Here is a 27,650-nt window from a genome sequence, read left to right as displayed (position 1 = left end):
TCGTTTCTTTATTGTCTTCTAGCTAGCATCAAAGTTAGATGGGTGTGGCTCCATTGTCACCATCCGGATAGAGACATTTCTTAGGATATTTCCTCCTAAATAATCCTATGCACTTGCCAACAAATAACTACTGTAATAATCTGCTGCCGTCCCACTTTCCCACTCAAATTTAGGATGAGTGAAAAGTTCACATACTTAAAATTAAAGCATGCGATTGCGATCATCTTATATACAGATATGGAGCATGGTTCCTCAGGGACGTTTTTGTGCTCTTTTGAATGGGTGAAACTAAATTGATCTTGAGTTAAATTAATCTACCAAAATCTGATATTGTATGTTTCTCACTTAAGTTTTTTCGTATAATGATTAATTCATCTCCCATGCCCCCTTTCCTCTTGGTGGACTATATTGACGTCTCCTAGTACTAATGGTGGCGCATAAAACACTTAAAAGATTTTACAAAATCTGTAGACTGTGAATTAGTCTGTATGCATGATTGAAGCCGACCGAAATAATTAAAAATAAGCGTAGTTATGATAGCACATAAAACAATCATCATGCTTGGCCACCTCTATACAGATAACCATGGCCATGGGTACAATTGTGGGTCCAATCACTTCAAACCATAATGATCTTAAGCATTAGCTTCATAATTAATTTGCATATCTTTTTTCTCGTAAATCAAACCATAAAATTAACATATAAAAGCATAAGGGATTTTCAGATATTATGATGCCTGAGCATGATCATCATATCTCACTAATCCCCTTAGAAAAACTCTCTCCTTCCTTATCTCTCTCCACTATTTGAGAAAAAAAAAAAAAAGGAAAAAAAGAAAAAGAGGAAAAAACCAACAACAACTTCATACACACACAAGCTTTTTGACATAGGATAGTGCAATTTTAAAATTGTTCTCCAGCCAACAGGTACTTTGGTTAAAGTTAGGATCTTTGTGATCAAACATTTTCTGTTGATGGAGGAAGAAGTGGCTGGGTAAGGGACGTCTTGATGTGGGTTGTTGTCCTTGTGTTACCATGCTCTGGAGTGGACTGAATCATAACCTTTTCTTTTGATGCAAACTTCTTTTCTTCACTTTTGCCCCAGAGAACCAGGTACAATCCCACTATGATCAGCACCGCACCAATGATCCTGTACACCATCAAACAGATAAATTAAAGATAATTCAGGAATATATTTACTGTATTTTTCTCCTTTTTACCGTTCAAATTCTGATCACCCTCAAGCTTTTTCAGGCCTTAATTAAACTTTAGGTCACCTCAAGCGACAGCCCTTGTGATGGTTGTCATTATAGTGGTTGGGAGATAGAATAGTTCAGTTCAGTTGGACTTCGTCGAAAGATTACCCGGACATCAATCAAAGAGCATAATGCAGTAAAAAATGTCAATCTCAACCCTCATACATACTGTTGGTTTCTTAATATATCCTACGGTTGGGATGGAATATGGACCCGCCAGTGCATGATTAATGTACATCTAGAGTAATGAGTACACTGATAATTTTTTTTTTTTTTTTTTTTTAAATTTAGAGGGAAGAAGAAGGAGAAGGACCCACTTACCCTCCCAAGTAGAATTCTTCGCCTAAAGCGAAGGAGGCCATAATGGCGACAACAAGAGTCTGAACAGGTTGATACACAGCCACGAAGACAGGACCCCCTCTGTCAATGCACCATATCTGTACAGCGAATGCAATTCCAGATGCCACCACTCCCTGCATATTTCCATATAAAACTTCGCTCATATTTCGTTTTCAAATGTACCCACCATCTCACTACATTATTGTATAACAACTTTTATGTTATATCTCAGTACAACTAAAAGAGAAGTTTACAAGAAGAAATAAATTAAATTATAAGGTGATCTCAGACATTATCACATATCTTATCCCATAAAGAACTGGTTCGCACATGTCCAAACGGGACAAACTTACCCTTTTATTTTGATTAAAGACTTGACAGACTAACATTTCCCAAAGTACACGGGATTCATGGCCCTTCACAAGCCGTTTTGATTATTTGACAAAGAAGATACCAAGCTACTAGACCCACTGCCTATCTCAAAATCATGCACTAAACGACACGGAAAAACCAATAGGCCAGCCACATTGCTTGTGTATGGATCTTGACTGGCATATATAAAAAAAGATGCTATAACTTGCACTGGAAGACTGGAACTTGAGTTCAAGTTTTGATTTTAAGTTGTAAGTTATGAAACTATAACCATATGCAGGAGTGCAAAAGAACAGTGGGTGGTGAATTGCTAGAATTAAAACGTAATTTTCTTATCTATGCTCTGAACAAAAATAAATGTGGTTTTGGTGTCAATGAACAACCCCTCAGCCCAGGTTCTAAAGTAAATTAATAGGTGACTCAGTAATAACAAAGAAGTGTGCGAGTTACTGACCGCATAGAGGATAGTGAAAGCTTCTCCCCCACTGTGAAAAATCCAAGCCTGCGAGTTTCTCTCAAAAATCGCAGCAATAATCAAGAACTGAATTAGTCCAAAGAAACACGTATATGAGGTGACTGAAAGGCGAGCTGGGTATTTCTTGAGAACGGGTGCTTGCAACACAAGCCAACCGGACCAGGAAAGGCAGTGGCCAATGAGATAGATACAACCGAGGGTCCAGTTCTTGCCATTTGCATCTCCCAGCGAAACAAACATTGGTGTGGGTTGGTTTAGAGGAGGAGCTGGGCTGTATATAGTTGGACCCTTGTATAAAGTGATCACGGAGGCCCCGGCAACACAGCAGACAGTTCCAATCACTTTTGCGATACCATCTTTTCGGTCTAGTCTTACTTTCTCTATCCTGGAAAATTAAAAAATAATAATAATTTAAATAAAAGCATAAAACATTTACATTTACGAAGATTTGAGGTGCATCGGCATTCGGCAACATAAAACATACATATACTTGTATGTGCATGTTTATACACGTACATAAATGTAACTTAAAAAGAGAAGAAGAAGAAGAAAAAAAAAAAAAAAAATAAGTGCGGACATGCCTTAATATTGCGGCCATGAGAAAGGTAATGGCAGGAACGGAGTTTTGGATTGCTGAGGCAAACGTGGGTGAGGTGTTGTCTAAGCCCAGCAAGTAGAAACCTTGGTTTGCTGTTATTCTGTAACGTTAAAAGAATGTAAAATAAGATTTGGTTATTTTCTAATTATAAATTTAGGTCATGATCCTAGTCTAATGATGAATCCAGGTATTCTTAGTTTTTTTTTTCTGCTGTTTGTTGTATACTTTATGAGTTTAAAGTTTGATCAATACCCAACAAGCGCAAGTAAGAAAAACTGGAGGAGAAAATTGAGAGTAATGGCTGGCCTCTCCTTCCTGTACACAGAAGAATTTTTAGAAACGTTACTATCATTTAAAGAAATATTTAATAATAAAAAATGAAGATTTAGTAGTAGTGTAAGAGATGTACTTTTCCAGGAAGTATGCAAATGGAAGGAGAAGAAGCAAAGCGATGACGTTCCTATAAACAGGGAACACAAGCTTACTAATGCCCATATTAAGGGCAGCTCTAGAGACCACATGGAACCCGGCATATCCAAACTGCAAGGCCAACATGGCCATGTGCAGCTGGAGCCTTTCAGGCACAGAACACCACATTCTCCCCCCAGAACCTGAAGCACCTGTATCAGCCATTGAAGCTAATACACACAGAAAAGCAGAAACTTAAAAACAAAATGCAAGATAAAATCTATAAGAAAACTAAGAGAAGAGAAGAGAGATGTTGTCGAAGATTAAGGAGCGAAGAGGTGGTATAAATATAGTTGAGGAAAGGGAATGTAGATGTGGAGAGTATGGCCCACAAGGGCCATAGAAAGACGTTATGTCAACTGTTACTAGGCCTTCAAATGTTTCCGGCTGTCTCCCACATTCTTCTCTATTCCCAATTTCCCACCCCATCTTATTAATTTGCTGACAGGACAACCCCAATGCGCACTACTAAACTACACACAGTAAAATACATCAAACAGATAGAACGAGAAAAGAAATTATAAACATATTGAGATTATAATCCAACACCTTCTGTTTTGGCACCATACCATTAATGATGATAATTTGAGAGAGAAGAAGAGCCGCCATTGATAGATAGCGCGCACGAGGGGGAGGTGGGTACCCCATGCGTTCTCATCACCAATCAAACCCCTAAACCCCACCACAGTCCACAAGCCCCCACCTTTCAATACATTTTCACTATTTTAATATACTGTAAGCACCTTCTACTTATTATTATCTATTCTATTATTTTAATAATACTCTTAATTGTCCGTATATGCTTCATTATACCTTCTTTTTTTCCTTTGCAGTGTGCAACCTTATTTTATCATTATTTTGTATAAATAATCTCCACTCGCCGTACGGGCACCACAAATTCCGGTAAACAATCTCAAGTCTCAACCATTCCATGCAATAAATAATCCTTGTGGGGGATATATATATATATATATATATATATATATATATAACTGAAAGTGGCATTGATTGGCCATTTAAACTTACAATTGATCCACACAGAAAATCAATGTTTGAAAGCTAATTAAAGCTACCAATCCAATATTATTTATCAATTGGTTGAAGAAAATCTTATTCTTATGATCAGTAGTGATCTCTTTTAGTTTAGGGTCCACCAATGCTCGAGAAAGAGTATATAAAAATATACACCACTTTGGTAGAGGACCATGGTATGGAAAAAGTAGCAGCCAACAGAAGGAATCCAACTGTTTTTTATGCCTTTTCTACTGACTATTATAAAGCAGTAAAAGATGTTTAATGTACTGGTTTCTCTTAATCAAAGGGTGTATATCTTTGAAAATATAAGTATAGATCGTTCCCTTAATATGCTTAATGAAGTGTTTCCATTAAAGTTCCCACTGCCAAAATTTGCCCAATTGTGGTTTGTGTTTTGATATCGAGTCCCTTGCTTTAAGAGACATGTTGCCCCCCCTCAATTGAGACCACCATCATTCTAAAATTCAAAAAAGTGGCCTGCCAAGGAAGAATATATTAGCCTTTTGATCTTTAAAAGCGTTTCTATCTGACAGCAATGCTTTTATAGTTGATACATTATAATAACGAAGGTGAGTCTAGGACGAGAAGAAGAACTGGGTCTGACCCGGCCTGCATGAACCGGTCGGACACCACCCTGACCAATCCAGTTGTGATATTAATTGCATTTGCACAACTTCGTTCTTTTTTGGTTCACATAAGTACATGCCTGACAGCTAAAATAGATTTCGCTTGCACGAGAGAATCTTGCTACCCAGTCTTTTGGTCGAGATTTGAGTTGACTCATTTAACTCCATTAATACCCTTTTCTATTACCATTACTTACAAATTAAACCTGATCATGTTAATGATAACTATTTTGATAGAAGAAATTTTAATTTAGTAGAAAAAGTTTAAAGAAACAAGGGAATTCTTTTTTATGCCGAAAATTGAAAGATCCCTATACTCAAAGTGGAGTAGAGGAGTGGACTTCTATTTTATCTATGATTCTACTATCTATATACAGACTATTTTATCTATGATTCTTCTATTTTCTATATACAGAAAAAAGTAGATTAGATGATACCTCCAGGCTCCAATGAAAAATAAAACCATCATTCAATTCTTTTATTTCAGGAATTTTCCGATTTGGTCATGACACCAACATTACATGTGCAACAAAGGGCGGTTGTCAAGTAGACAGCTACAGTGTGGTCCAAATTCGTACTACCGACTGGGTTCAGATCCTGTATGCGCCAGTATGCTGCTTGTTTTCACATGAGTTTTCATCATTCTGGGAACTAAACATATCTAAAATTCTGCGAAGACATTGGAACCTGATGTTGAACTCTGAAGTCTGCTGTAATATGATTATGTTAATGTCTATATAGACCAATTAAATTGTCCTTTAAGGTTTGTTATATTTTGACATACCAAGTGAATTAGTAACACTGTGAAAGGAGGACAAAATTTGTCCAGGTCATGTTGGCTTTTATGAGTTTAGTTATAATGAATTTGGTTAAGGTTTAACTCATCAAAATCCTTTTGCACGCCAACATAATTATGAGTCAGAGCAAGCATGCATTGCTAATCCATATAATTAATTAGCAATAATAATGTTTTATTAAGTTAGGTGACGTACGTTAAGTAATTAATTAAGCTTGTCAGTTGACCTTTCCTTAACATTTGAAATCTACCCCAGCTATACCAAATTCACATGATAAAAACATCTTTGATTAAGATTTTAGAGTGCCTATATTGGGTGGCAATCAGAATCATATCATGTTAAAGACCACTAGAATCATACCCCTCACGCCTTAGCATGATGTTGAACATCTTGCAGACACCGTGAACATAGACAACCCGCTTGTTAATTTTGCATGGAGATTACAATGGGTGCTCATGTTCAGTCATCTTCAGAGTGGGGATTCATAAATTGAATGAATCATACCATCACCAATTAGTCACATTCATAAAGGTCTGAGATTCAATTTTTGAACCGATGAGGCCAAAGTTGAAGCTTTCAACTTTAATGCTACTGCATCAGTAAACTTGAAATCACTAGTTGAATTTATGGCCCTCATTGACTCATAAGTGGGTCATTGCTTGATTGCAACATTACATGGAATATCACTCAATACTATTAATTAGACCTACTGACGCAACAACTCACCAGGAGCGGAAAGGAGAGTCTGAAAAACCTTTCATCGATCTTTTAAGCGTTTGATCCAAGTTCTAAGAGAAAAATAAAACAAAAAGGCAAAAGGAAATGAAAAATAAAAATAAAAAAGAAGTCAATAATTGCTACCAGGAAGAACCTCAATTTGGGTGAAAAAAGCTTTAGTTAACATCAATTTCGTGGGTATACATGTCTTAGTACTCAACTAATTTCTCCAAATAATTAATGTCTTGTGTTCTTTTTATTTGCTTCAAGAGTCAAAATTAATTGTTAGTGTTATGACTTGAAAATTGTATCGTGCGGCTGAGATTATAAGACGGATAACTACGGCCCACCACAAGATTGATCCACTCCATAGTAATCAATGATATACTTCTAGGGCTAGGGCCCTGGAATGATACTACATCACTTTTCTTTTTTTCACTGCAAAGAGATCAACATGAAAGCATAATTATAATGAGATGAGGCTTTTCTTTTGATGAAGAGAAAGAGTTTCTGTTCCAAACACGAAAACATGGCTTATAATTAGAGATACTTTAGGTTCTGGCATATACATTTGGCTATTTTCATCAATTCCTACTGGTAAATGAATTAATTGCTCCTAATATTTATCATCTTTCTGGAAGATGTATACATGTTGCTTTTAGACATAGAAAACAACAAGCACAGTTATGAATTATAAATAGCTTCGATTAATGGAGTTAGAGATTTAGAAGGAAACCAAACCAGGTCTCTTTGGAAAGATCCTTGTAGCTTTATGTGGATTGGCTCTTTTTCAGTTTTCACTTTGGTAGCAGATAAAAGCACTAGTGTTTCTTTATTGCTTTTGTTTGCCTCTTTTGGCGCATAAAGTGATTCCACCCACTACACGATGCACAACGGCTAAGACACAGATATTTGGTGAAATAGTTTCTTTGTGCTTTTATTTTAGAGACCCTACATGACTAGATAGGTTCATTTTATTTTACAAATTGCGTGTGCAATACCTATTACTAAAGGCCTTTTTATGTAAGCGGATTAGTTTGGGTTCTCCATTCCATTCACCTTTTTTGACTCAAAGAACTTACTTGATTATTACGGCATTAATAGTTATCTCAATTCATCACTACTATGTTTGCTCATTTACAGGGCTTCATCTTTCCTTTTTTCTCTGTTTGGCTTTACCTTTTATAAGTTGGTCAGGATTTACTTATCTTCTTGAGAAAAGACAGATCTGGGTAATTTAATCTATGATATTACAAAGATGCTTTTCATAGAAATATATCTTCCAATACTGTGAGAGCACGATGAAATTACTGTAATTATATTAAGTACCGAAGAAATATATGTAAGACCAACTATTTCATGGAAATTTACAACTTCATCTTTGTAATGGATAGCTTTCAATTTGTAAATAATCGATATGGGTAGAGCTACTATATGACTAAAGGCATCTTAACATGCTCCTCCATTTAATATAATACCTTTTTTACGTTTTTTTCCTGAAACATAATACCTTTTTTGTGTGATTGAGCTATATATGCTGTCAGCTCTTAGATAAATTAGACTAACAGCATATACAGTTTATATGAATTTCTACATGATTATTGCTATGATAAATTCTGATGTAGTGATATAATCTGAGGAGCCACCTACTTATTCTCTGTCTTTTCGGCGTAAATCGATACCTACTATTAAGAATAATACTATACGTACATTATTCCCATATAATATTTTTCATACAACATTATGTGGCAAGATTTGATTGAGTGAAAGTTTAATTTTAACTTTAAATTAACCAATCATATCTTGTCACATAATATTGTATGAGAAATGTTGTATGAAAATGATGTAGGTGTAGTACTAATCTACTATTAATATGCTGGTAAATCATATGCCGTGAAGCAACAGATAAATAGAAGATTTGAAATTAATCTTGCTGACAAACTAAATCTTTGTCTTTTCGGTGTAAATCGGTACCCCGCTATTAATATTTGGACGCTTCAGTATATTTATATACAAGAGAAAGTTGCCTAGAGATTATTATTTTGTAACCATAAACAAGTTAACCCTAGAGTACATACGACTGAATATTTACTTTAGTTTCTGGGATCAATTTATCTTCCGGCTCTCTAAAGCTGCTGCAAACTTATTAAGCTTCAGCTATTTTGAGGAAGATGAAGAAACAAGAAGTAACTAAGAAGAGACAATCATTCTTGTTTACAAAATGGATGGTTACTTGGAATTAATCATCATATTTTTGAATCGTAAGGATATAACGTGGCAGGAGCCATCGTTCCATCTGAAATCAAAACCAACTTTGACCCATTCTTTCTCTCTTCATTTATTGCAGTTTTGCTTTTGGTATCCACGTTTGCTGGAGTCAACAAAGTCTCTATTCCAATTCCTTTAAATTATATTGCACCATCCGACCATCGTGAAAGAAGGGTCCCTCAACACGGGCACATTTAATACAGCCCACCAATAGTAGTAAGGCAATAACATATAAAGTTGAATTTGAAGTTGATGAATTGCTCGATTTCATTGAGAAGATAGCTTCGGAATCTTTTGAAAAAAAAAAAAAAAAAGAGATGAAGAGAAATCTTATAAAGCCGACAAAGAAGATTCCCAGTTGGTCATTTTCAAGATCCTCATGGACATCGTTGTGGGTCGCGCGGGTCTGACCAGATGAACCAGTGGGCGAGACATAGGTGGCCATTCACTCTCAAGTCTCAACAACAGCTTATTTCCAGGCATGACACATGTTGGGTTCAACATCCAACTCAATTAGGCACCATTATCGCTGTGTTTTAGGTAAGATGTCTTTAATTAGGTCAAGGATAAATTCAAGTTGCTAACCACGTCTAGTCTTTTCATAGAAAACACCATGCAATATTGCAACTAACCAGAGATATTACAGAGATGTAAATACTTTAACTTATATCATTTATGAGGCTTTACCAACAGTACATTGCTTGAACACAAAACAAACGAATGCCAAAAAAAAAAAAAAAAAAGATTTCTTTCCTCTTTATGAGATTTTTTTCGTTGTTTCTTTCTTTCCTATTGAAGCTGCTAAAATAGCGTAATATATAAACTTGGATTTGCCAGAAGTTTAATCAACGAAAACATGCCGAAAGCAAGCTACTTTTCTCCTGAAATCAAGAGAAGTAAGCATTTTAAACAAGAATATTATAAAATCACCAAGCATTAAATTAACATCCTCCTTAGTTATATATTGTTTCCTAATAAACTAATTACAACTCCTTTTATCTTTTTTATTTTTTTTACCTCAATTATTGATATTATATTCCTTTTGAAGTGGGGATGAAACAATATTGGCCAAGAGTACAACTTGATATTCATTCAGTTTATGGCAAGCAGCACATTGAATGAAGAGATATACGTAGGGACGTTGAAAAAACTGATACGCCTCCATAATTATGATTGAATAATACGAAAGATTCTAACGAATTGGTTGATGTGAATGCCACATTAAGCATTGAAATGCGCATAATGATGATATTCCAGAAAAGAGCCTCAGCCGCAGCCTCAACATCATACATCTTAGAATCTAACTTCTAAATGTTGGTATAGTGGCCGACTAAATAGGAAATTCAGATCAATATAGGTTTTATTCTATATATGTGTGTCATATGACTCGTCACGTCTCTAAACAGCTCTAATTTATATAAGGGAATCTTCTATTTTATCATGTTTATTTATCTCATTTATGTACAAGGTGCTGATCATTACTTTCATATCAATTGATTATCTAATGAAAATGCTTTCTTTTTTCTACATAGAATTAATTGATATTGGACAAATGGAATTGGTTTCGTTTGGCCTTCTCTTCTCTCAATACGTCAAAGCTGGAGTCAAAATAAAAGATGGAAGGAATATTCGAAGGGTTTTAGTTAATGATGCTCAGATGCTAGATCTAGAGTATATTGAGGGTGGACCCTTAACTTTAAAAAAATATATATATATTTATATGTAACTTTTTTTCATTTTATGACAATTTCAACTAAAAATATATAATATAAATATTATATGTTATTATATTTTATTTTGGTTCACCCTAACAAGAATTTCTAGATCTGCTACTGTATATAATGTAAAGACCATCATATACAATGACATTATTCCATTATCACGTAACAGTTGGACATTAATTAATGGAAAACAAAGCCATGTTTTATCTTAAAAAATGGAAGAATATTATGAACATCAGTATATATTATCAAGATACTGAGTTGATATTCCATTTTCTTTACATATATGATTCATAAATTCGGTAAATATATATCAATTTAATTTGAATCACCACCAGTTCAAGCTATTCGATATTATTAATGAGCCTTCAAAACATGTATTTTAATTTTTATATAGTAAAAAAAAAAAAAAAAAAAAAAGCGAGTCTCAGACAGTAAGAAACATGAGATTATTTTTCTAACAAGCTGAATTTCCATGAAAATAATGTTACTTGAATAATAACACTAATAATAAATCAGCAAGGAATATAATCCTTGCCTATATGTAGAGATGATCTATGACGTCGTTTCAGTATTATAGTCTTTGTTAGTCTGTTTTCGACGGCTCTATGACTATGATCTTAAAATAGCTTAAAAGAGGCGTTTGGTTATCAAATCATCTGTGTTACGCATCTATATAGCTTTATGTTTCCAGGACATGGACATGGAGTCGTATTCTGCTGTGGTGGTGATTAGTTTGCTTCTATTTTAATCCAAGTGCATGTTTATGCTTGTCATGTCAATCATCCAGAGAGTAATTCTCTCTAGGAGATAAGATATTTAGATTGACTCAATGTAAAGAAGATATTCGATTGACTTAGACTCTAATTAAGGTGGTCGAAGATTATGAAACTTCTTAATTTTACGTATTTGAATCTTATCTCACTCTATTATTATGAGTGCTATATAAACCCATCACAACTGTTTTCAAAGGGATTGGACATTATTCTAAGCAAATTTCTTAGAACTATACTGTTCTTTATAAGCTCTCAAAACAATAAGATAATAGGAGGAAGGCTCAAGATCAAATTTGCCGAATCACTTTAAAAACAATAATGCTACGGACACCGGGATTTTTGCACCGAATATTGTACCGGCCTACGTGTAACACACTTCTGATTTTTTTAACAATTTTTTTCGAGTGAACGGCCGTCCATCAAATTTGGACGGTTGTTCACTCACATGACGCCGCCCATTTATATGACGGGGCTCCAATACCAGGGATGGGCGTCCCCATTTAATGGACCCCCGTCCATAAGTCAATGCAATATTTTTTTTTATAAAAAATAGGGACGGCCGTCCCTTAATTTTGGACGGGCGTCCTTAACCAAAATATGAAAATAAAAATAAAAACATTTGGGGACAGCCGTCCATAAATTTTGGACGGCTGTCCCTTACGTTTGGACGGGCGTCCATTAGTCCATTAGGAATGGACGCCCGTCCATACTTTTAAAAAAAAAAAAAAACACTTTCTTCGCTCTTCTTCTTCTTCTTCTTCTTCGCTCCACTCCATCCCTGTAACACCTCAAATCCATTTTGCAGCAATCCTAATCCTCCCACTGAATTACAGCATAAACAAAACAAAAATACAGATGAAACAGACTACAAGAGACAGACTGAAGTTCACTGTAAGTTTAAAACATTTTCAACTAAGAAGAACAACTTTAAAGTCTTTGTCTTCCCATTTGCCCATAACTGCCAAAAGACAAGAAGAAGAAAGATACAAAGAGATTAAGAGAAAGTTGTGAACTATATATTTTGTATTATTTTGATGACGTTTATTCTTATGAGATTCTGTTCTTTCTGATCTTTATTTCGTAGAATTTGATTCTTATTCAACTTTCATTTCAGAGAAAAATTGTTTATTTGCAGATCTATTTGGAGCTCTTTGCTTATGGGTTTTTCTTCTATTGGGGTAAGTTTTTCTGATTCTAATTATGGTTTCCTCCCACTGAATTACAGCATAAACAAAACAAAAATAACCTTTAGTGGATTTGAGGTGTTACAGGGATGGAGTGGAGCGAAGAAGAAGAAGATTTGTAATTGTTTTTTTTAAGATTTGTAAAAGATTAATTTTGGACGCCCGTCCACAATGTCCCTAAAGAAATTTTTTTTTTTTTTTTTCATAGTTGGGTGAAGGAATAATGGATGTCGTCCAAAATTAATGGACGGCCGTCCATAAGTCCCTAAGCTTTTATAAATTTTTTTATTTTATTTTAATAGGGATGGGCGTCCATATTATATGGACGATCGTCTCTCGTATATGGACGCCCTTCCATATAACATGGATGCCCGTCCAAAATTAATGGACGGTCGTCCCTAAGTTTTTACAAATTTTTTTATTTTATTTTAATAGGGACGAGCGTCCATATTATATGGACGGCCGTCTTTCGCATATGGACGCCCGCCCATGTGAGTGAACGGCCATCCAAATTTGATGGACGGCCGTTCACTAGAAAAAAATTATAAAAAAATGGACCGACGCGTTACACGTAGGTCGGTACAAAAATTCGGTGCTATCCGTAGTGTTATTGCTTTAAAAATTATCTCTTGTTATCGTTTATAGTTTCTCTTTAACTATTCAATTGCTAATTTTCATTAAATCACACACACATTTATTTTGATTTTGACATGGTCAATCAAAATTTTATGATTGGTATAGATTTTTGTATCAACAATGCTAAACTAGTTAACTGAATTAAAGAAAGACTTGAATTTACTTAGAAATCATCTTCAGGTTGTAACCGGCCACAGATACAACTGAGTCGAACGTAGGTTCATCGACCGTATTGTATCGCATATCGGGAATTAAACATTACATTTGATACTGCCGTGAACTTTGAAAAGTTGAATCATGTGGGGCGAAGCAGCAGCTTTTGACTTTTAGCACCTTCATTTTGTGGGCCATTTTAGAAACCCAATTAATTCAAAAGTTGAGCCGTCAATTCTATCTTTTTGATTTCTTGAGGCCATGCCATTAAATTATCAATCAAAGCATCAAAGAACTCTCCCTTGCGTCGCCAGTTCTTTTTTCCTTTCCGTTCTTCTTACCATGTGATGTGACCGGAGACTCAAATGAACTAGGTTTCTATTTCAAATTTCATGTTTAATTTAATAAATAAATTAAAAAAACAGATTTAATCAAAGAATATATTTCAATTCTTTAATTAATATCAGATTTGAACTTGATATTTATTTACTATACCCAATTCAATTTTTTCCAACCTGAGGAATTCATTGTAACCGTGAAGACATACATACTATGTAGTACATGTTACATAATAACATAATAAAACACGAGTATATAAAGTTTATTCTAAACTCAGATTAAATTAGTTAACCAAAATACAATGTCTCCTATTGGACATAAGTCCAAGCCCAATTTTAGCTGATTTTATTGACGCAGAGTATCTAGGGACTAGGAACTTATCATTCATGCAATTTATTTTAGCACTCATAGGGCTAGTAATGATATGCCTCATCATAAAACCAGCCGTTGAACATCTACAGCTTGTGTGATAAAAGTTCAATTGATATTGAACTTAGATGAAACAGTTTTGACATTTGGGTGCTCTGCTCCTGTTAACTGTAAATATATCCCATTGGACTGAATGGGATAAGGCACCAAAGTTGAGCCAAGAAAATTACTAATATTCTGTTTCCTCTTTGCCAAACTAAACTACCCTATGCTTGCAAACTGAAAAAATTCTAAAAGAACAAATATTTAACAAAATGAGAAAGAGAGATCAAGTTTTGTATTTTCTGAAATTTCTTTAGAAAGAATTTAAAACGCATTTTGCATCAAACAACATCTGAATTGCAAGCTTATATATGGGATTTTTCATTTTTGCTCAAGGAAAATTCTGAATTATTTATCCTTTTAATACTTCTTTAGCCCTTTCTCCTCTGCTTTGCTTACAATGCTTTGTTTGTTGACATTACACTATTACACCCTTCTCAAGGGTTAATTCGTTGCTTGTGTCCATCTAACAAAAATATTAACTAAATAAAAGTGTACTTAGTCTCAAAGTTATAGAAGAACATTGACTTATTCAGCACCTGCATCCTCAACAGATTTCTTATATTCTGGCTTTAGCTCGTAAGTTCCCTGGTTGGTTCCTCTCTTATTGTAAACACACAGCTCATTCAGTATCTCTTTCAAGAATTGCTGCAGAAAGATCACCATTCACGAAAATGTTAGGTAGAGAAGACCATAAAATGGAATTTCAGAGAGTAAAAACTACAACTTCAATTAAAGTAATCACAACTCAATGTACAACATCAAAAACAAATTCTTCATTTATTTTAAAACTGACTAATGAGCCATGATTAATGACTCATACATGGAGGAAAGAGAAAAACATATGATAAGGTAAAAAAACATACCGCTGGTTGATCAGTCTCTTGGACAAGCTGCTTTAAAGCCCAATTTGGTTGTCTTTCAAATAGCTTGAACATTATATCTTCCAATTCTCCACGATCCCTTCTAGTTCTTTTCATGTCTGATTGTTTAACTGGTGCTGTTTTCTTCTTTTCCTGCAATGGATAATTGACAATTATAATAATGAGGGACCCTTCCGAATGAAATTCTTAAGAGTGCACACAGCTTGCATAAGTACTACAAAAATATATAAGACTTTTTATTTTTTCCCGACAAAAATAAAATCATGGTTCTGTAGTGTTAAATAATTCATCTTGTGAATTTAGAATATCATTTACAAACAAACTATAAAAAAATTCCAAAATACAAATTTAACCAAGCATTTCACAAAAATTCATATTAGCTGTCAAAATTAGCAAGTTTCACCCCATGTACATGCCGTGCCTCTCAAAACAGCAATATGAACTTCCTTTTCAGGATACATAAAGTGTGTGAAGGAAAACCAGCATGTAAACTAACGGGTAAATCACTTTTAGCAATAGCATTAGTGTGTATGAGAAGAGAAAGAGCATCAATACCTTAGAGGTGGATGAAATTAGGCCAACCATTCCTGGCATTGGCCTCATATGCACTCCATGGTCATTATCAATCACCTTTTTAACACATGAAAGCAGGAGTAAGAACTTTTTCAAAATGACCATATCAAACCAGGAATGCCATAGCCATAACAAATGCAGACTTGAATGCCCCACCTGTATTTGTCTATTCTTGATCATGGACTTATTTGTCCTTTCACGGCACAATCTGCCATATTCCTCAATATTTTCTTCATAAGGCTTCATGTCAAATTTTTTTTCCACAAATCCTTCAATTGCAACCCTACCTGATATAAAAGCAATTATAATCACTATCTTAAAAGAAAACAACCCAGTTCAGAAGTCACACACAGAGAGGAGAATTCAAATTCATTTCCCAATAGAACTTCATTTTAACCATAATGTTACAGTTCTTTGCCTAAAAATAGTAACAGCGCTATATTTTGAGATGAGAAAGATAAAAACTATACTGTAAAAAGGTGTGTCTTGTCATAAAGTCAAACCTTTTACCAAGGCTGGACTAATGATTCACCTTGAAGGACCTTAGTAGGCATTTCCAGCATCAAACAACTTAAATTTCAATTCACATATCAAAGCTCTTTAGCTAAAAGTTCATGATAGATACTATGCGCAAGTAATTTCCTATCATGTGAGTGTGTGTGTGTGTGTGCGCGCACGCATGCAATTATGTTTCTCTCCTGAGTAGTTTATGGGGAACATCACACATACAATGTAACCCAAACTCGTCAAAACATAAACTAAAATCAACATGGCAATTAAGCTGCTCATTAACCAGAAGAAACTGAAATTCAGAACAACATGGCAAAAAAGCAAGTGCCACTCACCATCGATTATTACTCAAACTTCCTTTTGTGCTCAATCCATCTTTTCTCTAAACAGTAGTTTCTTATGGAAACCAACTGTACAATATAGCCAGATAACTATTCAAATTCTTAAACTGCCAGCTCCAGTGAACAGTATTTATCAAGATGCCGACAGTTACTTGAAGTTATACTTTAAAAATAAGAACAAAAATACAAAATCGTAACTATCCTTCAACCAATTCTTTGCCTTCCAAGTCTACATGGCAGAATGAGAACCATAATATAGAAGAAGAGCAATCAAAACAGAACTACTAACTGCAAATAGTTAGATATGACAAGAGCAAGAGCTTAGAAGGTAAGAACCACAATTCTCACCTTGATTTGTCTCTGAAAAAATAGACATAGGAACAATTTCTTTAGCCCTATTCAAAGTATATCTTTTTGGAAGGTTCACAGATTCAGAGCTAAGCATCTCCATTTTGAACTGAAAACCATTTGAGAAACTTGTAAGAAAACACAGAACAAATTATTTAAAAAGATAGTTATCTTAATTATACACCGAAATAAAAAATTACAACCAACACCCAGGACAAAATGAAAAAACCTACAATAAAGCAATTTAATTTGTCTACTCATATAAGGAATTATGACAAGAAATAAGAGCATCACCACTCTTCATGTGCAGTAAAGAGAGATTATTTGGGAGGGTAAAAACAGAGGCAAAAAAGACAAGTTTAAGTTTTATATGCTTAGAAATTTGCACAGCTCCTTTGGCCATAGTGCATGGTAGTGCTGACACCTATCCGTTCAGCCATTATAAAGACGTTTAAAAGAAATAAGAAAAAACTTATGCCGAAAGATCCAGCAAATTCCACATCATTTTTGCATAATGGAAATATTAAGTAAATGACTCCTGATGCAATCAAGTACTCACAAAGCAGCAATAGCAAAATATTCATGACCGAAGCATGAGAACTTTTTCAAGAGTTGAGAAGGTCCATGGCAGAGAAATTGATCAATCAAATCAATTCCAAGCAGTTGATAACTTGAGGAACCATTCACTCAAAGCATAGGTCAAATTGCCCATCCATAACCAGTAAAATCATTTATCCTTCTTAATTTTACTTCATAGTTCATAAAATCGATAACCTAGGGATCTCATGCTTTTCATATAGGAAAATATTGAAAAGTAAATAAAACAGATCAAGAGATAAACTTAAGCAATAAATTGGAATGAAATAATGTACCTTCCTGTCTTCGGGATGAAGAGGATCAATAGACTCAATGAACTTGGCTACAGGTTGAAAATCAGAAGAAGCAGCATGACTCTGCCATGACTTAGCCACCGCCACTGGACACTTCATTAAATACACCTCTGTACTTGCTCCTACCGTATCTAAAACACCACCGTTACTGTGATCATCCTCCATCTCTTGAGGAAATTTCTCTTTATTGCTAGTCGAGTGTTTCAGTTTCTACTAGTCTTTTGTCGTCACTGTTTTAACCCCGAAACGCTGAGGGCTTGACTGCTAGACCCAACCGATTTCTGACTCAAATGTGTATTATATATAATATAGTTAGCAGAGGATAATAAATGAGGGCTTAGAACTCACGCCACTATATTGACGTGCCAAATTATGATTGCGTCCTGGATGGTGAAAACCAATCAGAATCGGATGTATAAGATATATGTATAGGCTTGAGCACGTATGATTATTAACGCCCTAACTTAAATTGAGATATTTTTATAATATTAATAAATACATATGAGTGAAATTTCTATTTTATTTTTTTAATTACAAATAAAAATATTATTTCTCATTTTATTTTATTTTAAATATAAGTAGACTTAAAATAGACAGAACTTATAAAATTAATTTTGAGAATTAATATAAACAAAAGCTATCTCAACCAATTTGAATGAAAGGAGTTTGCACTATAATGTTGATGTTCAGTTGTTCACTTTATGAAAAGCCCAAGAGGCCCAAAGAGTCCAATTTCTTTTGACTTGTATTTGTTGAAGATATTGGATTGGGGAACTATTGATTTTTTTTGTGGAGTACATGTCTTTTCTCAAATGAAGCCACGTAATCCAAAGGACGAAGATATATGCATGCGGGTCATACCAAGTGGTTGGGCATAAGTATACAACGACGCTTCTACTGTGGGCTAGGCCCGAATTTGAATAATCTTTTTAAACTTTAGTTACGTACGGCACTAGAATTGTCGTACATCATAATGGGTTTTGTAAGGTTATAAATTAATGAAGAAACACGGGCGTGATAAAAACAAAGGCGAGGTGACTAACTTTTTCCACCAAGAAAATGACATCAAAATTTAAAATTTGCACGTTAAATAGAGCGCTAAGCAACAATAAGAATTATAATGGGTCCGCGGTGACGCTCATTTCCTTTGTTTTGTAGCTCAACTTGCAGACGACTAACCACTCAAAAGTAAGCACGTGTCATGATTGCATTAGCTTAGGAAGCATCCGGTTCACAATCTTTTGGCTTTTTGTCTTTAAATTCCAAACAAATATCTATCTGCTCTGTGCGGACTTCAGTATTCGCAGTTTCGCTTGCTCGCTCCTTCCAAATGGAACGGATTTTCCTATATTCTCTCCTCCTTCTTCTCTCAATATTATCCTCTTCACTCGCATCCACCGTATCATCTAATGATGGTTTTGACGACGAAGAACCTTTGATCAGGCAAGTCGTTTCATCAGACGACGACGATGACGATCATCTGCTCAACGCGGAACATCATTTCTCCCTCTTCAAATCGAAATTCGCCAAAACGTATGCTACCCAAGAGGAGCACGACTACCGATTCGGTGTTTTCAAGGCTAACTTGCGCCGAGCCAAGCGTCACCAGATTCTGGACCCCTCAGCTGTCCACGGTGTCACCAAGTTCTCTGATTTAACGCCGTCTGAATTTCGTCGTCAGTTTCTCGGTTTGAACAGGCGGCTTCGGCTCCCAGCAGACGCTGAAAAGGCTCCTTTACTACCCACCAACGATCTTCCCACTGACTTCGATTGGCGTGACCATGGGGCCGTTACTGGCGTTAAAGACCAGGTACTTTGTTCTCTGTATACATATGACGCGTGTGATTCTAATAAATTAAATATATGGGTTTTTATCTTTTTATCTTTTTTTTTTTTTCCTAAAAAGTTATTTATTTCATAGGGCGCATGTGGATCATGCTGGTCCTTTAGTGCGACGGGGGCTTTGGAAGGAGCTCATTATTTAACGACTGGCGAGCTTGTGAGCTTAAGTGAGCAGCAGCTCGTGGATTGTGATCACGATGTAGGTTTAAATCAATCCTATTTTTTGGATCTCTTTATTACGCTATTGTCAGTTGTTAAATGGGTAGAGTTTGAATTGTTTGCTTGTTAGGATGAATTGTGTGATATCTCTGGTTTTAAATTTTAATGAAGTCCGTTCCATTAGAGAATCGCATCAAACTCATTAAAATTCTTTGTTGCTGAATATCAATTACGATGGAAAACTTTTGGGTAATTACTGTTTCAATCTTTTCTTGCTTGAAATATGCATGATGTGGTAATTAGTCTACATGGAATATAATTTAGTAGGTAGAGGGAGAGTGTTGTTTCTAAATGGAGCACAAAAAAAAATCCGCTGGGAAACGGGCATTTAAGTTTCTTGTTAGAGTCATATTTATTCAAAAGCTTGACTGAAAATTTGATGCAGATGCTCAAATGTAAACATGTGAGTAATAGGCACAAATATGTAAATTTGAAAGTTTGGGAGTGTGTTATATTAGTATTTCTGTTTGATGGACTTACCTACATCTTCCAAAGCTAATACTTGCGTCTTTCAAGGTTTACAAAACGAGTAATGCTACAGTCACCGGGAGTAGTGCACCGAATTTGTGCACCGAATGTCGTAACGAAATCCTGACCGTTGATTAATATTCAGTTATAATTAATCGACGGTCAGGATTGCGTCACATCATTCGGTGCACAAATTCGGTGCACTACTCTCGGTGTCTCTATTATTTTCCTTACAAAACTGAGTGTCATGCCAGCCGTCCAAATAAGAATACCCTTTCAACTCTTAGACATAGATAAATTTATTGATTTAAGACTATTTGTATTTATTGTTTAAACCTAGTGATTCTTGGTGGAATTATGGTAGCTTGGATATATACTATTATCTTTATTATGATAAGTTTGTATTAATGCAGTGTGATCCAGAAGAATATGGTGCTTGTGACTCTGGGTGTAATGGTGGGCTTATGACCACTGCCTTTGAGTACACACTCAAGGCTGGAGGACTTGAGCGAGAGGAAGACTATCCTTACACCGGGACAGACGGTGGATCCTGCAAATTTGACAAAAGCAAAATTGCTGCTACTGTATCTAACTTCAGCGTTATTTCCCTTGATGAAGATCAAATTGCTGCTAATCTAGTGAAGAATGGCCCTCTTGCAGGTAAAATAGCTGCCTTCAGCTGTTACCAATGCTTCATATTTAATTCTCTGTTTCTTGGTTGTGTCTTGTGGTTGTGGATTTTCCACTATTGGTCTTGTCATAAAGTTCATGAATGATAAATATATATTTTTTTTCTTGAGGTTAGTAAGATTGGTAAGTTGGATCGACTAATTAGATGAGTGGTGACAATCTGTTTTTATTAATTACTCTGCTATGCTTTTGCAGTGGGGATCAATGCAGTTTACATGCAAACATATATTGGAGGAGTTTCTTGCCCATACATTTGCGGGAAGCACTTGGATCACGGAGTGCTTCTAGTGGGATATGGATCTGCTGGTTATGCGCCTATCAGGTTTAAGGAGAAGCCTTTCTGGATCATAAAGAATTCTTGGGGAGAGAATTGGGGAGAGAATGGATACTACAAGATATGCAGGGGTCGCAACGTATGTGGAGTGGACTCCATGGTCTCAACTGTAGCCGCAGCTATCCACACAACCTCGCACTAGATTGTTGAATTCCCAGATTAATATTTTGGAGGTCGTGCTTATCAAGTGGAGTGCTTGTAAATTCAAGTTATAATATATATATATGTATCATAATATAGAGATCATCCTTCTATATATTTATCTGATATTGTGAACACACTCAGCTGAGGCAGGAACTATTCATGCTCTTGGTGTTTAAAACATTTCATTTTGTCATGATTGGCAATTTGATGGTCTTGTATGCTAGTGACAATTGTGTGCCTTTATTAAAATGGTAATGTTATCTATTTATGTAGGAGCTAGCTAGTAGAAACCTTCTGCTTCCGATATTTATCACTGTTATTTGCACATAATCATATCCGTCTGTGTTTTTAGCCCTACCGACCTCATGTAACTATAAATTGTAGATACCGCACTTGATAGAGATAAAAAATTCAATACAATATATGGTATATGCCATTTTTATTTCTTGGACTGATAGTAGAATGTGCCATCAGGAGAATTAAGCTTATATATGTGCTCTGTTTGAAGGGTCCAAGCACGTTCAATCGGTAATTATTAGGTGAAGTAGAAACTGAATTACTTCTTTGCAGGGATCCCCATAGTTGATGAAGTTGGTTGGAATTAGATTGCTCACTGCACCAGAGAAAAAGTAGGACATCAGATATTTAGTAGCCTTCTCCTTAAGGACTTTAGGTGGATAAAACTCCATTGATAAATCATATGCAACTGTAGGCTGCCCCTGACCCTGAGGGTAGACATCTAATTTGAGAAGAGCTGCATCAAGTCTGAGAAAAGAGTAGCCTTTGAACTTCATGGGTGGCCAAGAAATGAGAGGCTCAAGCAGAAGATCACACTATTATGTTCTCTTAAATTGAATGCATGATTTGCACTATAATGTATGATCCTTGAACTTTACGTATGTGAGTGTGGTTGTAAAGGTGGATTCATATCTAATGTCTTTGAGTACATATTAAAAACTGGATGAGTTACGCGAAAGGCGTCAGAGGAGTATGCTTACGCTGTGACCCTTGGACCGACAATGCTAATGAACAATCGAGAAGATCAACATTTACATCAATTGTTGCATTAATATGTAATGCCAGGATGCGGAAAACTTGTATGCGCAATCGAACGGTGGCAATTAATTCAACTACATGCAGCCATACACTAGGGGAGTTAATTTCAGATGCTGGTTTAGAGTAGCTTTTGGATCGGATAGCTATGGATCTAATTAAAGATACAAAAATGATATCCTTACAAAAACAATACAAAGAAGACTATAAAATGACATCAGTAAGAAGGAAAAAACAAAGAAAAAACTGAAAAAGAGAGAGAGGGAGAGAAAAATCACGAAGATGAAAGGTAAGAATTATCTTTATATATCTTCTTTATTTTTGTCTTTGTAAAAGTAGTACTGCTCTTAAAGATAAAACAAACACTGCGTCGTAATGCAATGGCTGATATGCAGGGATATCCTCCATATTAACTCGTGATATCGATTTTGACTATGAAGACCACATAACTTGTCCATGTCTGCAATAATTGTTGGAATATGCCAGTATACTTCATTTTATTTATGTAAAATCAATTAATAATTTAATATTAAAAAGTATTTACAATTATTAGAAAGCATTTATTTATTTTTAGATTTTTGAAAGAAACCCTATAAAAATATTGAGAACTCAGAACTCCCCTATTAAAGAGCGCATATAATACTGGTCAATGTCACAGAGTTAATAACATTTTCATCCTTGAGGTTTAAAGAAAATATTTGTAGTCCAGTTAAATCTGAAAATCCCATTCTAGTCCTTGTCAGACTGTCAGTGTAGACTATTAAACTAATGCTTTGATATGAAATGGCTATTGGCCTATTACAACCCCATTTGTCTTAAATATGTAAAATACAAAACTATGAATCCCTACCTTCAATAACAACACTAAAAGAATTCTCATATAAAATTTTATTTTATAATTTAATGTCCTTTATTTTTTTTCTTTTTTTTGTTTAATTCTATTTTTTAATTTTTTTAAATTAAAAAGTATTTTTTAAATTTCATTTTATTATTCTTAGAACATGTAAAATGACAAACATACCCTTATAGCGTTTGAAATTTTCTAACTACAGAAGTCTAAGAGGGACTATAATAACTTTTCCAAATTTTAATGGATCAAATTATTTTGAGTAATGCTATAGCCACCGACGGTAGTGCACCGAATTTGTACACCGAATGACGTAACAAAATCCTGACCGTTGTTGATTAATATTAAGTTAAAATTAATCAACGGTCGAGATTTTGTCACGTCATTCAGTGCACAAATTTAGTGCACTACCGTCGGTGGCTGTATTATTTTCTAATTATTTTATTCAAACCCGAGGGATGAAAATGTTATTAACTCCAATGTCACACGACATAAGGTTGAATGACATTTTCCGACCCGAAGTCTGACGAATCTACATTTTCTGCCCTTAAATTTTGAAAAAAAACATTTTCCCACCATTGTTAAACTTCAAACGTTAATTTTAACAGTAAAAGAGCATTATCATCAACATGGACAATAAATTTATTTATTTAGTGTATATATTGTTGAACTAACCCTATTGTCTCTCACCTAATACAACATAAAAAAGGAAACAAAGTACAAAAGAATTTTCAAAAAACTCCAGCCCCACAGAACACGACCACCCTGAGGCTACCTGTGAAGGACCACGCAATAGTCGATCGCTGGCTGGCCGTGATTGGAGAGGCCGAATCCGATCAAGCCGTGACCGGCGACACAGATCGTGGCTTGGCCGTGGCTAGCAATGCCAAATCCGGTCAAGCCACAAAACCTATGCAGCAACCTCCACTTGTGGCAATGTTTTTGACTGTGAAATTCTCATTGGTCTGTGATTTTATTTCAAGCCGCGATGTGATGTCCTCTATCGGTGACCACCTCTTTGGTCGTGAATTTCTCCTTCATTTGTGAAAGTATTTTTGTCATTTTATTTTGTTTTTGATTATTGGTATATAACTTTAATGTTGAATGAGTTTGAGACGGTAAAGTTTACGATTTTTGTATATAATTCAGCGGATGACGTAATTTAAACAACTCTAGAATATATAAAATACAACAGAAATAATATAATAAAAACGAATAAGCGGGCCATATTAAAGAAAATAGGACTCACTCACATTACCTTTTTTTTTAAAAAAAAATAAAAAATAAAAAATTATATATTTCTTAACAAATACAATAATGTTTTACATTAATCAAACTTTGAGTGACAAAATATCATTCAGCCCACGACATAAAGGAAACAATCTCTAGAATATATATAGATGTTTCTGGTTGGCCTTAATTTCACGCGCTACATCTATACTTGTAAGTATGTAAATTATTGACATCCGGCTGTTATAAAAAATGAAGAAATGCAAAGAAGATAAGAGTACTAATATTATAAAAACAATGAAGCGGGCCATATCAAAGAAAATAGGATTTATTATTCACATTACGTTTTTAATTAAATAATTATATATTTCTTAATAAATATAGTAAAACCCCTCTACAGTAATACTCTATATAGGAATAAACTTCATATAATCATAAAAAATTATAATCCAAACTGAGGATAGTTATAAATAAGAATAAACTCAATATTTTAATAAGTTATAACTTTTCTGATTCCCGTCTTAAGAAAGTTGTCTTTACATAATAATAATTATTTGTATATTGTAAAAAAATAGATATTATTTCACATTAAATGTTTAAGATAAAATAAAATATTATCTAAAGTTGTTTCAGATAATGATTTATGATTTAGAATTATTACAACATGTTTTAATTTACGGGTACGTAATAACTTGCTAATATGAATATCTTCTTGTTGAAGCCAAAATATTTCTAACTTCTCAAGCATGTTTAAAGCTTCTTTAGCATGAAACTTTTTGTATTTTTGTACTATTATCCTCATGATTATTTACTTTCTCTTCTTGTCTAATTATAGTAATGATTTATTTTTCAGTTAAAGCATATATGACTTGTTGTCCATTTAGATAATTGAAGAAGACATCCATTCGATTAGTATAGAGTGAAGTTGTCGAATCTGATCATTCAATTCTACAATGACTCTTTGATTCTCCTCATCTACTTCATTTGTAACTTATAATTCATCAACGTCGAAGGTCTTAATTTTGCATTGCTTAAAATAATTGACAATTATTTGAAGCTTCACATCAATTAACCATGCAACAACTACATTTACAATTCTATCAAAGACATTTATCTTTGCTGATTCAAAAACATGATCTTCTATCCGTTTCAAAAGTAAATAATTGAAATTTTAATGCTACTAAAACATGAATTGAAATTCTAATACTGTACTACTAAAACATGAATCATAAAATAAGAAATCAAAATAATAATTTTTGTAACTACACTTCTATTAAGTTATAACCTCTTCGTAGTAATAGAATTAGTTAATTATATCATTATAACTACTGTATAATGAAGTTTTACATTTTTACAGCTGAAAATATATGAGTGTATTTACGTTATAAATATATGATTTTCAGTACGAATGTTTACATAATATACAGATTTACTGATTCGTTGTGGCATTAATTATTGTTGAAACCATTATAGTAAAGTCTCTGATGCCAAGTAGTATAGATATAAATTAATCCAAGTAGTAATTAGTGTGATCTCAAGTAGAAATTAAAGATAATTACTAATGATAGGGTCGACAGCTATATCTAAATCTTGCGTACTTGGGCCCGTACAAGCTTTATAACCGCAGAATCAAGAACAGTAACACGCATGTCGTCTTTTGCGAGGCACTACTATAAATTCTAGGTTTCGGCTCTGCGTTCATCACACCATCAAAAACCTTCTTTCGATATCCCTTCCAAAATGAGCCCTTCCTCTTTACTTCCTCTTTTCCTTCTCTCTCTCATTACCATTGCCACTACCATTACCTCTGCATTGGACGATCCTTTGATCAGAGAAGTTGTAGTGATGGATGGTGATGATCTTTTGAATGCTGAGCTGAAATTCTTAACATTTAAACAGGAATATAATAAAACATATGCTACAGAGGAAGAGGAGGACTATAGATTCGGTGTGTTTATGTCTAACCTGCGTTTAGCCAGGCGCCACCAAATGCTGGACCCGACTGCTGAACATGGTGTCACCCAGTTTTCTGATTTAACCACCTCAGAGTTCACCCAACAATATCTCGGTCTCTTCGAGGCGGAACGGGAACTGTTACTCAAAGGCATTCCGGTAGCTCCAAATGTCTCCACTAACGCTCTTCCTGCCGCCTATGATTGGCGCCAGCACGGTGCTGCTACCTCAGTCAAAAAGCAGGTGCCTTTATATCTATATATATGAGGAGTACGTTATTTTATTATTAATCCCAACACAACGTATCGTAACTTAAACTTTTTGATAAGCAGGGGGGCTGTGGATCCTGCTGGGCATTCTCAGCAATAGGAGCTTTAGAGTGAGCGCATTTTTTGGCTAACAAGAGGCTTGAAGACTTGAGTGCCCAGCAGCTTGTAGACTGTGATCATATGGTGAGAAATATTAAATTATATTTCTTTTCACTCTCTTATTTTTTTTATTTTATAATAATAATTACTTATCACTCGTTTTTAAGAGTATAATAATTAATTAATTAATGTCATATAATTATGAAATTATATATCTTTTTAATTAATTTTACATTGCAAATGCATGTTTTGGCATTTTGCACTTGGCAGTGTATTCGGCGGTCTTCGACCTGTGACCGTGGGTGTAATGCCGGACATCCGCTTAGCTCCTTTCCGTACATAAAAAGTGCTGGGGGAATTGAGAAAGAGTCGGACTATCCGTACACTGGGAGAGTTGGTACCTGCAAATTCAACACCAACAAAACAGCTGCATCTGTAGATAGGCACGCCTTACTTCCCAGAGATGAAGATTAAATATCTGTCAACTTGGTCAAGTTCGGCCCTGTTTCAGGTAGATCTTATGTTAATTAATTAAATAATACTCATAAATTTTACCAAGTGAGTATGTTTAATTAATAAATGTCGTATATATAAATGTTGCAGTGGCTATAGACGTAGAATTCTTGAAAACATATAGAAGGGGATCTTCGTGTCCATCAATAAGCTGCCGTCCAGCTAATCATGCGGTACTGTTGGTCGGGTATACGTCTGACCGTCACTGGATCA

The 27,650-nt window shown here is 34.8% G+C and overlaps 3 protein-coding genes and 1 pseudogene across 3 annotated transcripts; 2 read left to right on the top strand and 2 right to left on the bottom strand.

Annotated features, from left to right (window-relative positions):
• Nucleotides 1-629: 629 nt before the first annotated feature.
• LOC116127615 (protein WALLS ARE THIN 1) lies at nt 630-3,750 on the bottom strand. The gene is made up of 6 exons (XM_031413254.1): nt 3,449-3,750; nt 3,292-3,354; nt 3,023-3,139; nt 2,421-2,826; nt 1,577-1,728; nt 630-1,149 (listed from the first exon to the last, which is right to left on the bottom strand). Exons 1-6 carry the CDS (start codon nt 3,670-3,672, stop codon nt 957-959), a joined length of 1,155 nt encoding a protein of 384 aa, XP_031269114.1. The 5' UTR covers nt 3,673-3,750; the 3' UTR covers nt 630-956.
• Nucleotides 3,751-14,542: 10,792 nt separating this feature from the next.
• Nucleotides 14,543-18,062, bottom strand: LOC116127496 (general transcription factor IIF subunit 2). Its single transcript, XM_031413158.1, has 6 exons — nt 17,759-18,062; nt 16,887-16,995; nt 15,844-15,974; nt 15,670-15,744; nt 15,097-15,246; nt 14,543-14,878 (listed from the first exon to the last, which is right to left on the bottom strand). Exons 1-6 carry the CDS (start codon nt 17,939-17,941, stop codon nt 14,759-14,761), a joined length of 768 nt encoding a protein of 255 aa, XP_031269018.1. The 5' UTR covers nt 17,942-18,062; the 3' UTR covers nt 14,543-14,758.
• Nucleotides 18,063-19,050: 988 nt separating this feature from the next.
• On the top strand, nt 19,051-21,636 carry LOC116127483 (cysteine protease RD19A-like). Its single transcript, XM_031413145.1, has 4 exons — nt 19,051-19,586; nt 19,698-19,817; nt 20,719-20,965; nt 21,191-21,636. The coding sequence occupies exons 1-4, from the start codon at nt 19,107-19,109 to the stop codon at nt 21,469-21,471; spliced, it is 1,128 nt and encodes a 375-aa protein (XP_031269005.1). The 5' UTR covers nt 19,051-19,106; the 3' UTR covers nt 21,472-21,636.
• Nucleotides 21,637-26,343: 4,707 nt separating this feature from the next.
• Nucleotides 26,344-27,398, top strand: LOC116127564 (annotated as a pseudogene).
• The last annotated feature ends 252 nt before the right edge of the window (nt 27,399-27,650 follow it).

Source organism: Pistacia vera, unplaced genomic scaffold (genome assembly GCF_008641045.1).
Source record: "Pistacia vera cultivar Batoury unplaced genomic scaffold, PisVer_v2 Contig192, whole genome shotgun sequence".
Lineage (NCBI taxonomy): Eukaryota > Viridiplantae > Streptophyta > Magnoliopsida > Sapindales > Anacardiaceae > Pistacia > Pistacia vera.
This window is presented reverse-complemented; position numbering and strand designations above follow the sequence as displayed.

Coding starts and splice junctions, on each gene's coding strand:
- LOC116127615 (XM_031413254.1), bottom strand. CDS start 3,672: ATGGCTGATACAGGTGCTTCAGGTTCTGGGGGGAGAATGTGGTGTTCT. Junction 2,827..3,022: donor CTCATGGCCGCAATATTAAG/GCATGTCCGCAC, acceptor TTAATTTTCCAG/GATAGAGAAAGTAAGACTAG. Junction 1,150..1,576: donor GAAGAATTCTACTTGGGAGG/GTAAGTGGGTCC, acceptor GATGGTGTACAG/GATCATTGGTGCGGTGCTGA.
- LOC116127483 (XM_031413145.1), top strand. CDS start 19,107: ATGGAACGGATTTTCCTATATTCTCTCCTCCTTCTTCTCTCAATATTA. Junction 19,587..19,697: donor TTACTGGCGTTAAAGACCAG/GTACTTTGTTCT, acceptor TTTATTTCATAG/GGCGCATGTGGATCATGCTG. Junction 19,818..20,718: donor TCGTGGATTGTGATCACGAT/GTAGGTTTAAAT, acceptor GTATTAATGCAG/TGTGATCCAGAAGAATATGG.
- LOC116127496 (XM_031413158.1), bottom strand. CDS start 17,941: ATGGAGGATGATCACAGTAACGGTGGTGTTTTAGATACGGTAGGAGCA. Junction 16,996..17,758: donor TTCATCCCGAAGACAGGAAG/GTACATTATTTC, acceptor AATGGTTTTCAG/TTCAAAATGGAGATGCTTAG. Junction 15,745..15,843: donor TCAAGAATAGACAAATACAG/GTGGGGCATTCA, acceptor TGTGTTAAAAAG/GTGATTGATAATGACCATGG.